This window comes from Lepidothrix coronata, unplaced genomic scaffold, assembly GCF_001604755.1.
Source record: "Lepidothrix coronata isolate B3197 unplaced genomic scaffold, Lepidothrix_coronata-1.0 Scaffold44, whole genome shotgun sequence".
Taxonomy (NCBI): Eukaryota; Metazoa; Chordata; class Aves; order Passeriformes; family Pipridae; genus Lepidothrix; species Lepidothrix coronata.
The window spans coordinates 3,690,610-3,705,153 of NW_016690224.1; the positions used below are offsets into that span (position 1 = coordinate 3,690,610).

A 14,544-nucleotide genomic window follows, 5' to 3' on the forward strand; every position below is an offset into this window, starting at 1 on the left:
CACTGGGAACGTTCTTGGCCTCTTTATTTGGGATGAAATCCCAGGTCAGCCATGGACAAAAACACTGGTTAAAAAAACAGGTGGTGGGAGTTGAGGAGCACAAGGGGATGTGAGGGCTCTGGCGTGCAGGGCCTTCCCTGCCAGCCAGAGCCAAGGGCAGGGATGCCTTGGGCACAGTCCAAGGTGATGATGCACTGGAGTCAGGTGGACAGTTAGAAAACAGTGGGAACAAAGTGAGTGTGTCCCCCACTGCGTGTGATTCCCCTGAGTTAAACCACTGAACCCACAGGCCTGGCTGGTGGCCAGAGAGCATCCAGCAAAGAGAGGGATGTGACTGCAGGGTCTCGTGTCACACCACTGCATGCCAGGTGGTGTCAGGCAGTCCCAGATGGTGGTCCCAGCTCTCCTGGTGTATTGCCCTGATTGGACACAGGGGCCAGCCCATGCTGCACCAGCAGCCCCTGCACCAGCTCCAGCTCCTGCTCCAGCTCCTGGGTGCCACAGTCCAGCCCTGGCACAGCAGTGGCACCTTCCCCCAGTACCTGCAGCACCTGTACCACCAGCCGGGCCCTCACCAGCAGGACGGCCACGGCTGTGTGGAGTTTGGCACAGCCCAGCACCTTCATCCCCCAGTGGGCACCAGTCCCTGAGGAGAGACAGGGTGAAGGAGCTGTGAGCATGGTGGGGTCTCTCAGGGAAAAGCTGGCCTGGGGATGGGGACATCAGCTCACTTGTCCTGGGGCTCCACACTTGCCATACCTTGGCTCCAGCAGTGCTTGCAGTACCGCAGTTCCTGCAGCACACCAGGGCCTGTGGCTTCCAGCCAGTGCAGAGCCAAGGCATGGAGTGGGCTGCCAGCAGGCACCTTCTCCAGGAGCTGCATCAGGACAGGGAGCAGCTGCTGTGCCAGGACGGCTGGCTCTGCAAAAACGTTGGGTTCATCCTCCTTGTACAGGCTGGCAGCTCTGCAGAGAAAGCCAAGGCATGAGTGAAGCCAAGGGCTGGCTCCAGGGTACCCTGCACTCCTTCATACCAGCCCACAGCTCACTTGTTGGCCTCCAGCTCCTCCACAATGCTCCTGAGATCTAGGATGGGGAGATGCTGCAGCAGTGAATTGAAGGTCTCAGGGTGCTCCCCGAATTCTCCCAGAAGGAGCTGCAGGAGGCTCTGGAGCCCCACATTGTCCTGCACAAAGGTGCAGCTGTCTCGGAGTGGCTCCCTGGGGTTCTGCTGCAGGAGGCTGGCAAAACCTGAGGCCTCGTGCCGGACCTCCCGCTCCTCGTCTTGCAGAAGGTGAATGGCCATGTTTATCAGCCTGGGGACAGGGAAGAGAGAAGAGAAGGGAAGGACACTGCACACAAAGTATTGCAGCCTGCCTGGAGGGGAGGGAAGCACTCACAGTCTCTGTGAGTCCCTGAAGGACTTTTTTCCTGGACTGTGAAAGGCACAACCAGCACTCAAGAACATGCAGCTTGGGAGGGCAGGGACCATGCTGGGACTGAGGGACCCAGCAGTGTTATCTGCTGCTCATAAGGGACTGGCTACTTCTATTAAAATGCCAACCAGGCATTTTTTTGTAGGCTGCAAGCTCTTGGGTGCCAGTGATTTTTGAACGAGAGGGGTTTTCTTCAATGAGTTTTTTGCAGGGGACACCTTCTGCAGTCGATTAACCTGCAGCACGCTGGGGCTGCAGGGAGCAGTGCTGCTGGGAACGTGCTGCGGCCACGGGGCAGCTCCTGTAAGTGCAGCCGTCCCCGGGGATGGGCTCGGGGACCTACCGCAAAGCCACGGGGACGAGCGAGGGCCGGGCAGCTCGCAGGGATCGCCGCACCACAGCGGCCCCCGCCGTCTGCAGGGAGCGGGCGGCCGCCAGCCGCAGCACCTCGCACGAAGCAGGCCGGCAGCAGTCCTCCAGCACCGCGCACCAGCGCTCCACCAGCGGGCCGTCCTCGTCCCCGAACCTGCCAGAGGCCAGGGAAGGAGAGGGGATTCAGGCACACCTTCCCGCTCCGTCACGGGGACCAAAGTCCACCAGCGGCGCTGAGATCACAGGACCCAGGTGCAAAGCTGTGATTTACAGAATCATGGCTCTGTTTCCAGCAAGGACTAAGAATCTGCTGGGTGAGTTGGGCAGCTCCCTGGCAGCAGCAGGGACCTACCAGTGGGCGAGCAGCAGGCTGGCAGCACACAGTGCCTGGAAGAGGAGGTCGGGGCCAGGACGCGCAGCCTCCACCATGTGCAGAAGCATCTCCAGGCATGCTGCCCAGGAGCCCTGGAGTCTGTGGGAAGCTTCCTGAGACCACGATGAGGGATCTCTGTAAAGATGCAGCAAAGCCTCAAGGTACAATCTCAGGAACTCTTTGTCCCTTCTCTCTCGCAGCACCGACCGCAAGCTCTCCTAGTTGACAACGGGAAAGAAGGTACATGGTTAGTGGTCCCAGCACTGCAGGGTGTCAACCAGGCAAGTGCCCCACACCCACACACCCTCAGCCTGGGGAACACTGCTTCTCAGGGATCCCATCCGTGTGGTGCGCTGGGGACCCCCTGCTTTACTTGGTGACTTTTTGAGCCTTGTCATACCAGCAGTGTCAGCCTGAGAGCCTTCTCCAGCTCCTTGCATGTTCCTCCCTCCCTGGCGACCACCCAGCTCAGGATGGCAAGCTGGACATCAGGATTGGGCTGCTGGACAAGGGAGCAGACAGCAGCAATCCGCTCGCTGTCTGCCAGCTGAGCTGCCTCGCTGCACATGAAGTGGGCCATGGTTTGGTGGAGAACGGCCAAGCCAACCTGCAGAAAAAAACAGGATTCCTCTCCCAGTGCTCAGCCTCGAGCGAGCGGTCCTTGTGCCCCGCCCAGGCCCACTGCCAGTCCGGCCATGGCCATGATTTTCCCGGCAGGCAGCAGTACCTGTGGCTCAGCACGGCCTGGCTTTCCCCCCGGCAGAAAGCTGCCCAGCTCAGTGCTGATGGAATCACAGATGTGCTGGGTGAAGCCAGGGCTGAAGGATGCAGGGAGGAGGGCGAGGACCTGGAGGAAGGCGGCGCGGACGAGCGGGCAGCGCTGGGCAGGGGTGAGCAGCCAGCCCCGCGCCTCCAGCTGCAGAGCCACGGGGCGCAGCGCCTCGGCCGACAGCCTGCAGGGAGACACGGCCTTACCATGGGCACAACGCCCGGCTGGCCGCCCTTCTGTGGCCAAAAAGCTGTGTCTTGGCACGCAGTGACCACAGGGGTTGCAGGTGGGGGGATAGCCTGGTACCACTCACCCCCTGGTGCCCGTGGCAGAGGCCAGCAGCGCCCGCATCTGCAGCAGGTGCCCATGGACAGCATTGTGCGAGCGGATCCGTCCGGGTGCCGTGGGGAGCTGCCGGGCGAGCTGCAGGAGGAGCCCACGGCGCCGGGGTGGTGGGACAACGGGCACCAGGGCCTTGGCAGCCATCGCTCGCACGGCGTAGATGGGGCTCTCTGCCAGTCCCAGCAGTGGCCCCAGGAAGGAAGCAGAGGAGCTGTGGAGCAAAAAGGCACCGTGTTGTGATGCTCTAGTCAGAGCAAAACCCCCTGAGAGCCAGGGCCACCACCAGCACCACAGGACCCCCTCCCACTGTAGGAGTCCTTGGCTGAGGCAGAGGATCCCCACTGCCCCCCCACCTGCCGGAACCGTCAGCACCAGGATGCAGCTGGGCCAGGAGGGTGAGGATGGCGTGGAGCGCGGGGTGCAGACGGGGCCCCCCTGGCATGGGCGTTGTGGCCACCCTGAGCTCATCCAGCAGCACAGCACCCAGCTTTGGGTGCTGCCCGAGGAAGGCGGGCAGGCTCACCCCCTCCGCCGGGCAGCCCTCCCCGTGGCTCCGCGGCTGCCCCAGCAGCCGGGACGTCAGGGCGCCTGCAGGGACACAGAATGCAGCGTCAAGTCCCATCCAACCCTGCCCGACCCCCTGCACTTCACCCCAGCCAGGCTCCGAACCCCGGAGGTGTGGGGATCTCTCCCTGTCAGTACTCACTGAAGAGCTGGATGGCCGCGTTCCTCATGGCCCAGCACGGCGAGCCCAGGCCCCGCAGCGCCAGGGCCATCATGGGTGTGGCGTGGCACAGCACTGCCCCACCCAGCCCCGTGCCACGCACCAGCGTCTGCAGCACGTGGAGGGCACACACCTGGGGAGAGTGCAGGGATCAGCATCACTGGGCAGGGAGGGCGTTCGTGCTTCCACAGGAAGAAAAGATGGTGGGAAAAGATGGGAGCCAAGGGGCCAGCAGCTCTTGGGCTGCTGGGCTGGGCAGCACAGTCAGGACTTTGGGTTTTTGCTCACTCTAAGGTCTCCACACCAGCACTGGATACCCAGTGCGGCTCCCTTCAGGGGACCCTGTGCAGATCACCCTGTCCCCAACAGGCTCCAGCAGCCAGGAGCCCCACACCCACCTGTGGGAGGTCGAGGGTCTGGTCCCAGTCCTGTGGCAGTGCCGTGGTGGCCAAGGCCAGCAGTGTCTGGATGCAGCGGGTCAGCAGCGGCCGTGCCTGCGCCGGGGCCTCCCCGCTGACGATGCAGAGGAAGAGCATGGGGAAGCCGGCGGCACGGCGCGTGATCGAGCTGCTGCGGGGTCCGCTCAGCGCCTCCAAGCCCTGGCAGAGAAACAAAACCCACTGAGATATGGCTGGAAACCCGCTGCATGGAGCCTGCAGCTGCCCTGCAGTGCCCAGCACCAGCATCTTGGCTGCCAGAAGGGTGCTTGCCCCAGGGAGTGAGGACACAGGGAAACAACCCCGGGGCTCCCTGGGGCATGGGGGAATCAAGGAGCACAACGAGCACAGTACCTGCTCCAGCATGGCCCGGGGGATGGCCTGCAGCTCCGCATCCGGGTGGTTCAGCAGAGCAGCACAGAACTTGGTGAAGCCCATGCTGCAGCCCTCCACTGCTCCCTGGGGCACAGCAGCGTCAGGGCCCTGCACCCCAAAGGCTGCACCCACCAGCCCCTCACAGCCCCAAAAACCTCTTTGCAAAGGGGAAGGAGAAAGCAAGCAGACATGATGGTGTGGGGATATGACAGGGGATCCCAGCCACGGGCTTCCAGCTGTCCCCACGTCCTGCCCTGGAGCAGACTCTGCCCTGCTCCACTCGCTCTCCCTCCACACCAGTGAGGCCAGACCAGGGACAGAGCTGAAGGGGCAGGCAAGAGGTCAGGACATGCTCTTACCCAGTGCCGGCACCGCAGCAGGATTTCCTGGAACACCCTGGTGGCCATCTGCAGGGTGGGGAGTGGCAGCAGAGGGCCCAAATCAGCAGGTAGTGCTGGGGCCAGCAGCAGCTCAGCCAGGCCCCCCAGGAGCAGCCCAATCTCCTGGGAAGAAGAGGAAGGTCAGCAAGACTGGCATAGAGGAGGATAAGCTGTGAGGCTGTCAGAAAGGAGCTGGGATGGGCAGCTGCAGGGCTGCAACCTGGGAAGCCCAGCTCTGCCACAACTGGGGGCTGTCAGTGTCTGGGAACCAGCTGAGCTTCATAAGCACAGGCAGGGAGGGGAGATGCTTTTGGGAAGGCTGGTGATTTCATCTTCCCTGGAAGGGGTGAGGATGTGTGTGAGAGCTCTGAGGTAAGGACAGATTCCCCAGCAAGGGTGAATGCCCCAAGGAGAGGTGAAGAGCAGCTGGGGTGGGTGGGATGGTGAGCACCATGCCAGGCTGCCCCTCTCCCACTACCATGAGGAGGGATCCCTACCTTCACTGACACCCAGCAGCATGTCAGGATCAGGCTGTGCTCCTCTGACAGGAGGATTGAGTCCCCCCCCTCTTCCTCCTGCCCCTGGTCCTTCCCCAGCATGATGAGGGAGCCGATGGCATTCCCCATCTCTGCAAATGATGGGGCAGCAGCTGCAAAAGGGAAAGCCTTGTCTGAGCAGGGTGGTGTGGGTCAGCAGGAGGGGGTGCTGCTGGGGTTCAGGGGGACAGATCCCTGTCTGGCCCCTAGTGGCTCCTGCCCTGCCATGTGCCCCATTCAGGGCTGCAGCTGCCCTTTGCCCACTGCTCTTCCAGCTGCTTCCATCTTGCACGTGCCTTGCTGCTTCTGGAAGGCTTTTGTCTTCTCTACATGCAGTTAAGAAAGCGACTCAAAGCTAGGCACGCTCCTGCAGCTTCCAGGATCCTCTGCCCAGCTCCTGCAGCTTCCAGGACCCTCTTCCCAACAGCTGGAGCATCCTTCCCAGGTGTCCTGCTTTGGACTTCACTCCCTGGCCAACATTCTGTGCCCAACCCCAGCACTGTCCCCTGCTAGAGACACTGAGCCCAAAGCAACTGCATCCACCCAGGCTGGAGGGCTGCTGGGTTAGGAATGGCTGTGATTCAGGTGTCAGTGGTTCCCAGGGCTGGTTCCCTCCATGGGGACATGCTCACCTTGCTCGTTGGCGCCGGGGCCTTGCTGGCTCTGCAGAGCACCCAGGAGGAAGGAGGTGATGTCTCTCACCGTGGTCACGAGGCGGGTGAGGAGCTCCTGCCAGCTCTGAGCCAACTCTGCTGCCTGCATGGAGACGGCCACCTCCGGCACCTGGAGCAGGCACCTCCGCAGGGCTGCGATGGCTCCTGCAGGACACCCACCCCTGGTCACTGCGGTGCCAGCACAGCCCTGGCTCTCCTGCCTGAGCCCATGGCTGATGTGGCTCACAGGCAGGGGCAAGAACAGGGCCCTGGGTGAGGGGCGTATTGGGCAGGGGGAGTGGCAATACAGGGAAACTGAGGCAAGGATGTGGCACCAGCACATGTGGCCTCAGTCCTGCCTGTGCAATTCCTGCCTCCTCTAGTTTCTGGGGAGCTGCTGCAGGAGCTGCTCCCTGCCCTGCTAGGCTGGGCCATACCGTGCATGGGTGCGGTGGCCGCTGCCCGCAGCAGGTCCTGACGTGCCACTGTGTACTGGGCTTGCAGCAGGTGGAGAAGGTGCTGGGCGAAGCACAGCCCTCGGTTGGGCAGCGCCAGGGCTGCTTCGGCCTCCAGGGCCAGGCTCTTCATGGTGCCACTGTCCGACCTGGGGCAAGAGGCAGACACTGCTGTGAGGACCGGGGAGTTTCCTGCTCATTTTGTGCCATGAGGTTCCTTCCTTCTCTGGTGCAGGCTCCTGTGCCCCAACCCTCCCCACTGCAAGGCTGTCGCAAACGCCAGCCATTGCTGCCCTGAGATATAAACGCAAACTAGTGAGGCAAAAGTGCTGCCAGTGCACTCTCGGGGCTCCTGTGCCACCACAGGGAGAGGGAGGGAGGGGCCAGGAGCTCGTACTTCTGCAGGATGGTCTTCATCAGCACGGCTCCAGCTTCAGCCTCCTGCACTCGGGGGCTGCCCAGGGTGTCCTGGGCCAACTGGAAGAGTTCCAGGGCGATGGGCTCAGGGAATGTAGCAGGGAAGTAGCGGACAAGCAGCTCCGAGGCCAAGTCTCTGATCTGCCAGGATAGAGAAGACGTGGGGGGAAAGTGAGACATGGGAGGAGGGGAAGCATGGTTGGTTTCCCCTCTGAGCCTGCTCGAGGCCAAGGCAGGCATCTTTACAACCTCTCCTTGTCTTTAGGAGGCTCACCTCATTAGTGCTGTCCTGCAAGCAGCTCAGCAGTGCCAACAAATTGGGCTGGGAGAAGAAGTCCCAGCAGCCTCTCTGCTTGGCGTAGCTCAGCAGTGTGGCCATGGTCCCTGTGATGGGGACATGGGGCAGTGGGATGGGATTGTCAGGGATCACCCCTGCAGCCCAGGGGTGATACTCCAGGTAGGTTTCCCATACTCACGTGGGGGCTGGCCTTTTTTCCTGTTGGGGCTCCAGGTGTCTGTGCAGGTCTCCAAAACAGCAGCCAGGAGGAGCAAAGCCGTCTTCTTCCTCTGGTAGTTGGAGCCTGGACTGAGTGAGGCGATGCTGAGCTGCAGCAGCCACTCCACGAAGGCTGCAGGCAGAGAACACGGCAGTGAGGGATGCTGGGCTGGGCACCCACCTGTGGATCCCCTGGGGCTGTGGTGGAGGTGCTGGGTGGCTGCCTCACCTACTGCCTGGTTGAGCTGCCCAGCTCCCTGGCCTGGCTCGGTGCCTCGCGGCACCTTCCCCCGCAGCTGTGCCAGTGAGCTGTCCCGCAGCCGGACCAGCGCCTTCCTCACCGCTGCCTGCAGCAGCTGCCGGAATGAGGAGGAGTCGCAGTTGAGGTTGAGGGGCAGGAACTCCCGCAGCAGCTGCATCTCAGTGCTTGAGAGGGGCTGGTTGGTGCTGGGGCTGCAGCAGAGGAGGCCCAGTGCTGCCAGCCGAATGCCCTCCTCGCGGGCGCCCAGGCAGCAGGAGAGCCGCTCCAGAGCCTCATCCCGCAGCGGCAGGGCCCCTGCCACACTCTTCTGTGCCTTCAGCAGCGAGACCCAAGCCCGGAGTGATGCCGTGTCCTGGCCGCCAAACTGGATGGCCAGCGGCGCCTGGGTGGCCGGGAGCTGCCGGAGGGTCCAGGTGAGGAGGTGGTTGGCAGCGTTGCTCTGCAGGATGGGCAAGGGGGAGCAGAGGGCCTGGGAGAGCAGGGGTAGCCAGCACTGTGCCCAGCGCTCTGCCAGAGCCGCCTCTGTGCCCTGCTGCCCCTCCTGCCACTCGCTGAGCTGCTGCCGCACCAGCACTTTGTAGACCTCGGCAGCGGCAGGACACAGGTGGTTGGTGGAGAGGCAGCTCAGGAGGTGCTGCGGGAGGTCCGGGTAGGCATCCAGCACCTGGGAGAAAGGCAGGTGACCCTCATCTCCCTGTCAGATTGAGAGCTGCATGTGGCAGCGACAGATCTGGGTACAGACTACACTGCAGTCAGCCCTGGCACTGACCACCTCAAGCTGCTTTTGGTCAGCTTTAGGTGGGCACCAACAGGCAAAGCTTCCCTTCCCACTGGCACTCTCCAGGGATGCACTGCTGTAGCTCACTACCCAAGGGATATCATGTCTTGGGTGATGATAAAACAGCCCCCCTGGGTGGGAAGGCTGCCTGCTCACATGGCCGAGCTGGGTAGAAGGTGACAGGCAATGGACAGAGGCTGTGCCTCCCTGGCAGCAGTGCCAGCTGTGACCAAGCCTCCCTGTTCCCCCACCTTCCCTACCTGCTGGCTGCCCATGTAGGGGATGATGGCACACAGGGGCACATATCTTGCTTTAATCTGCCATGGCATTGAAACCACCCTCTGCAGCATCTGTCGGTAGAGGGATCTCTCCTGATCCTGGAAGTGCTGGCACTCAAGGTGGTAGATCTCGAGGAGCAGTCGGAAGGAGCTGTGGATGAACTCAGACACCCCTTCCACCTGCAGGAGAACGACAGGAAACAGGAGGGGTTAAGGTGGGCTCCCTCTCCTGTCTTGATTTTCTGTGGCTGTGGACTTTCAGTACTGGCTGGTAACCCTGGGATTAGGAGCTGGGGATATGGGCATGGCAGGCAATGAGCCAGCAGTGTGGACAGGCTGGGACTGTGCTGGTGGGTGCTGCCCTAGGGCGGGTGAAACACTGGGACATGGCCCTGCAGAGCCTTGTGAGTGACAAGTGCCACGCCCTCAGCAGAGTGGGTGCCCCTGCCCTGGCAGCCACAGGCCAGCGGGTGTATTCAGCTGAAACAGGCAGGGGTGGCTATGGGCTGGGGCTGAAGGAAGGGCTGTTCCTGGCTGCCATGGTATGGCCCTTTGGCACCCTGGCCTTACCGGAGTCTCAGCATTGTCCCACAGCAGCTGCGTGACCTGCTGGAGCAGCTCGGTGTCCTGGGCCAGGATGGGGGTCTCCATCAGGTGCCAGATGGCAGGAAGGCTCTCCCGCAGGCGCTGCAGCCACAGGGCACAGGCTGCCAAAGCAGAGAGCTCTGCTGCAGCCCCTGCCCCCAGACTCGCCTGCAGCAGAGCCGGCAATGGGGTGGGGGCTTAAGGACTCCGTGTGCAGTGGCAGCAGTTCCTCCGTTAGGTACATGAGAGCCCCAGAGGGTTAGTGTCCTTGGGGCTGGAGCAGAAATTAATAGCAGTTTCCAAACCAGCTACCAAGATCCAGAAAAGCATCTTCCCAGGGAGAAGATGAAGCACATGGGAGCTCTATGCACCACAAGCACAGGGAACCTTTCAAACCTCCCCACTGTGGCAGGGAGGTTCACTTCCTACCTTGAAAGCAGTAGTAGTGGCAGTCCTTCTGCTCCTTGGTGAGGGCACACACAGCAGGAAAGACCATGTCCAGCAGCAGACAGGCCTGTGGGAGCACAGTGGCTCAGGGAATAGGCAGGTGCAGGCACAGGCTTTCCAGGGTGAGAAAACCCCGCTGTGAGACAGGCAAGGAGAATGCTGCCTGGTTCTCCTGCTCTTTCAGTAGCTTATTGCTCACTTTCACTCCCTGTCTGAAAGTCCTCAGCTCCTGAGAACTTGGGAGAGGCTGGAGATGGGCAGGGCTGGAGGCTGTGCTCCACAGGGGCAGCTCTGGGTGGATCCTGTGGGACCATGGGGTGAAACCCAGCTTTGCTTGTGCAGGGGCTACTTTTGGCACTGCTTGGCTTCTCAGCCCCTCAGGAGAGGGAAATCCCTGCTCAGATGTCTTTGGAAAAAGCAAGTTCCTGGCTAACTCACTGTGCTCAATGGGATGCACAGAGCTGCTGGTGTGGAGTGGTGCAGCCTGGCTGCATCTCCCAGGGATCCACAGCCCCTGTCAGAGGCTGCCAGCTCTCTCCAAGGGCTCTCTCGAGCCCTGGCTGCTGGGTTTGAGCTCTCCTACCTTGTGAGGGAAGCCCTCCAGCTGGCAGCTGAGGATGTCTGTCTTGCAGCATGTCAGCAAACCTCTGGTGAGCACCAGCTTCTCTATCCCATCTGGTTCCAGTACAGGGGGGACCTCCACCGCTAGCTCCCCAAACTTCAGCTCCCCAGTGCCTGATGGAAAATGGCTGCATTGGATGGCAGGAAGGTGGCAAAGCCAAATGCTGCTCTGAGAGCAACCACCCTGGCTCATCCCAGAGTGGCCATGGGAGATGGCCAGAGGCAGCTGGGACTCCCAGACCCCGAGAGACAGACACAGCAGCAGAGTCTGGCTTGGCACCAGCCTCTGTCCCCTTACACCCAAACACTCTTGTCACCCGTTGCCAGAGGCCATTCCCAGCTCGGGATGGAGCACCCACCTTGGCTGGGGAGCTGGAACAGGGTCAGCGTGGCGCTGGCCCCACGCTGGGGCTGTGGGGCCGTGTTCACCAGCATGCTCAGGGCTGTGCCTGCCAGCAGCCTCGTGTCCTTGTTCGGGGCCTGGACTCGCAGGGGAGGCAAAGGCACAACTCAAAACACCATTTAAAACCAAACCCCATTTAACTGCCTCCTCCATGCCCCTGCAGGCAGCTACACAGGGTCCCTCAGACATGCCAGACACTGGGCTGCCTCTGCAGGCTTCCCTTGGGGAGGAGAACAGGGAAAGCGCCTAGGAAGCATGGCATTGCTCTGCTTCTTGGGACAGGCAGCCCTATCCCTCTCAGAGCCTTACTCACCTTCCCCCAGGCCACCTCCAGCAGCAGTCCCAAGAGGCTCTGCAGGGTCTCACTCTTCCCCATTGCGCTCCACACCAGGGGGGCCACATCCTTTGGCAGCGCCTGGAAGAGCTGGAGGCAGGCCTGGAGGAGCAGGAGGGATGGGTGCCACAGGGATGGCCATCAGTATCCCTCACCTCCAAAAAAGCAGTGATGTCCCAGGAATGGCCATTTAAAGCGGCTCGATGTGTTACACCACTCCTGGACACTGCTGCCAGTGCCCAGCCAGTCCTTGCAGTACTGATCCTTCTCCTGCTCCGAAATCCAGCTCTTACCTTGATGCCCAGGTAGCCCCAGGTGCTGCCGGGCGCGGGCTGGCTCTGCAGCACCCAGTGCAGGGTGCTGGCCAGGCGCTGCAGCAGCAGGGCCAGGTTCTCCCGCCAGTGCTGCCGTCCCAGGCTGCTCTCCTCCAGGAACATGCACACTGCGGGCAAGGAGACACCATCAGTGCCATCCCAGCACTGTGCTCACAGCCAGCCCTGCTCCCCCAGCTCAGCCAAGGGCTGTGGTGCTGGTAAGTGAGGTGGGAACGGGGCTGGGATGCTGGAGATGCTTTGGCTTGCCTGGTTTTCAGCTGTCCCAGGTGGGTGGGCAGAGCATTTTGTGCTGTTGGGACCTCTGCAGAGATCCCACAGATGTGACTGATCCCCGCTCCCCCTCCCATGAGTGCAGAGGACCCAGTCTGGGTGGGCAGGGGATGTCCCGTGCACTGGTGGTGTGGGCTGGAGAAGCCCCCAGAGGGGAAGGAACAGAGACTGACCTGACTGAAGGTTCCCAGGAGACAGCACCTGTAGGGGCAGAAGGACAGCTTGTCCCACCTGATGACATGCTGGGGCTCAGTGCCTTGGACAGGAGGGTCCTGCCTGTGCCAGAAGCTGCCCCAGGGATGAGCAGAGGGCTGGTGTGATGGGCAGCCACATGTTGCCAGCTGCAACCAAGGGCAAATCCCCGGAATGGTGGGAAGTGAAGTGAAGGACCCCAAGCAACCCCAACCAGGAGGTCCCTGTCACACACAGTCTCCACCCAAACCCCCATGAAAGTCAGTGCCACCGCACAGCTCGGGTTCTCTCACCTCTCCCTGCAGTGCCAGGCTGGCCAGCAGCGTGCCCACCTCCTGGGCCAGGAGAGCTTCCTTTCCCACTGCCAGCTGGGTCACCATCTGCTGGGAGACACCCTGAGTCAGCCACTGTGCCCAGACCCCCCAGAGACACCAGCTGCAGAGTGCTACCAGGAGAGCCTGCAGCGTCTCCAGTAAGGATGCTCTGCTCCAGAGCGTGCCAGGGCCAGGCAGAGCGGGGCGAGACCTTGCACTTATGGCCAACAGTTGGTCTGAAGTCACAGCCCAGCTGGTTGCGTTACAGACCTGTTCCAGTTTCTGGAAGGAGCTGGAGCTGCTGGTTGCCTCCATCTGGAAAGCCAGGATGCAGCGGAGCAGGGGTCGTGCCTCTGCCTCACCCAGCGCCTGCAGACCCTCGCTCAGCACCCGTGTCAGCAGCAGAGCCTCCTCCAGGTGCTTCTCTTTGCATCTCTTGGCAGTACTCCTGGAACAGCACAGGCATGGGGTGAGGATACCCCTGCCCGGTGGAGGTTGTAGTGGGGGGAATACCCTGGCTCAGTTGGGTCTGGGGTGGGAATGTTCCAGTGCAATGTGGATTGGGGTCGGGGTGCCCCAGTTTGTTAGGTGTCAGGGTTGGAGTGGCCCATCTTGCGAGGCTCCTCTCTTCCAACTGCACTCAGCATTGCACTGGGGGGAAGGGGGGATCGCGTGGGGGAAACGACACGAACTCCTCAAAGGTTAGAGCCTGCAAACCCTTTGTGGGGCGGGGCGGGCGGTGCAGAAGGACATGAAAAATCCTAAAGACTGCTGCCCTGCTGCTACAGAGCAGGCTGGAAGGGACTGGGGACACGTGGGGGTAGCTCGAACCCCGTGCTGGGTACCGACCCTCTCACACTCCCTCCCTGCCGGCCCGCGCCGGGGGGATGCTCGGGGGGATGCCGAGATCCGCGCCGGGCGATGCGGGGGCTCCACACCGGGGGTTCCCCGACGGACCCGCAAGCGGGGGGATACCGGGAGCTCCCTCCCCGGGGCCCGCGGTCTTACCCCGCGAATTGGCGCAGGCAGCGCAGGCAGGACAGCACGGCCGGGGCGATGCCCAGCGTCCCGTAGAAGGCGGCGCAGGCCCGCGCCTCCCGCTCCGCTCCCATGGCCGGGAGCGCCGGCACCACAGACCATAGAGCTCTCTGGAGCTCGGGCGGGCTCCGCCGGGCTCAGCGGCCCCCCCTAGCGCTGTCCCCCGGCCCGCCGGGCTCCGCCGGGCACCGCGGGGCTCCCGGGAGCGCCGCTCGGGAGGAGGGATGCGCGCGAAGCCGAATCCTTGGATCCACCGCCAGCTGCGTGCCAGGGGTTGAAAAGCATCACCATCATCCCAAACTGTTTCCACAGTCAGTTAAAAGCGAGAGACCCCAGAATGGCTGAAAAACAGGGACGCGGTGCTGCCTGCCGAGCACGGAGGGATTTGGTCAATGTGAGGTGGTGTGAGATCTCTGAAATGCCGCCTGGAATGCGTCAGGGTGAAATAGTTGTCTCGTTCCATCGCGGTTCTTTGCAGAAGAGGAGGTTTGGTACCCCACAGTCCTCCTGCTACCCCATGGGTACCCTCTCTGGTATCCAGCATCCCTACCAGCAGCATCACTAATAACACCAACACCCAGTGGAGAGACTCCACTTCTTCCTGGGGGATGAAATGGCCTTTGGAGAGAGAGAAACAGATTTATTATAACACTAGATGTTAATTATCATCTAATCCAAATTATTTTATTCTTTTTATCAGTTGGCACAGGGTTGAACTATTTTAATAGGCACAATTTTAAGGTGACCTTTAAAGGTACCTTGCAAACCAAACCATTCCATGACTCCATTATTTCTGCAGTTTTGTTAATCATAGTTTTAGTACCTGACTAATGCATTCCACTGAATTTCAGCTATCCAGAAAGTGCTTCTTGGTTTTGACTTTGAAGGCTTGTTCTTATCCTGTGTTGTTTCTCACAGTGGCA

The 14,544-nt window shown here is 61.6% G+C and overlaps 1 protein-coding gene across 1 annotated transcript; it reads right to left on the minus strand.

Annotated features, from left to right (window-relative positions):
• Positions 1 to 10: 10 nt before the first annotated feature.
• On the minus strand, positions 11 to 13,714 carry LOC108496906 (thyroid adenoma-associated protein homolog). Its single transcript, XM_017814063.1, has 31 exons — positions 13,592 to 13,714; positions 12,854 to 13,031; positions 12,563 to 12,649; positions 12,251 to 12,278; positions 11,766 to 11,914; positions 11,452 to 11,574; positions 11,095 to 11,215; positions 10,698 to 10,849; positions 10,097 to 10,181; positions 9,653 to 9,789; positions 9,065 to 9,262; positions 7,994 to 8,690; positions 7,745 to 7,897; positions 7,543 to 7,652; positions 7,249 to 7,409; positions 6,834 to 7,000; positions 6,376 to 6,561; positions 5,705 to 5,856; positions 5,187 to 5,330; positions 4,807 to 4,911; positions 4,414 to 4,614; positions 3,998 to 4,148; positions 3,645 to 3,879; positions 3,263 to 3,502; positions 2,908 to 3,133; positions 2,581 to 2,787; positions 2,160 to 2,398; positions 1,779 to 1,961; positions 1,049 to 1,315; positions 760 to 965; positions 11 to 646 (listed from the first exon to the last, which is right to left on the minus strand). The coding sequence occupies exons 1-31, from the start codon at positions 13,693 to 13,695 to the stop codon at positions 375 to 377; spliced, it is 5,664 nt and encodes a 1,887-aa protein (XP_017669552.1). The 5' UTR covers positions 13,696 to 13,714; the 3' UTR covers positions 11 to 374.
• Positions 13,715 to 14,544: the final 830 nt, after the last annotated feature.

Excerpts from the sequence above, each read along its gene's own strand:
- LOC108496906 (XM_017814063.1), bottom strand. The coding sequence starts at position 13,695 with ATGGGAGCGGAGCGGGAGGCGCGGGCCTGCGCCGCCTTCTACGGGACG. Across the intron at positions 13,032-13,591 it reads TGCCTGCGCCAATTCGCGGG|GAGTACTGCCAAGAGATGCA; the intron begins GTAAGACCGCGG and ends GTGCTGTTCCAG. Across the intron at positions 7,653-7,744 it reads GAAAAAAGGCCAGCCCCCAC|GGACCATGGCCACACTGCTG; the intron begins GTGAGTATGGGA and ends TCCCCATCACAG.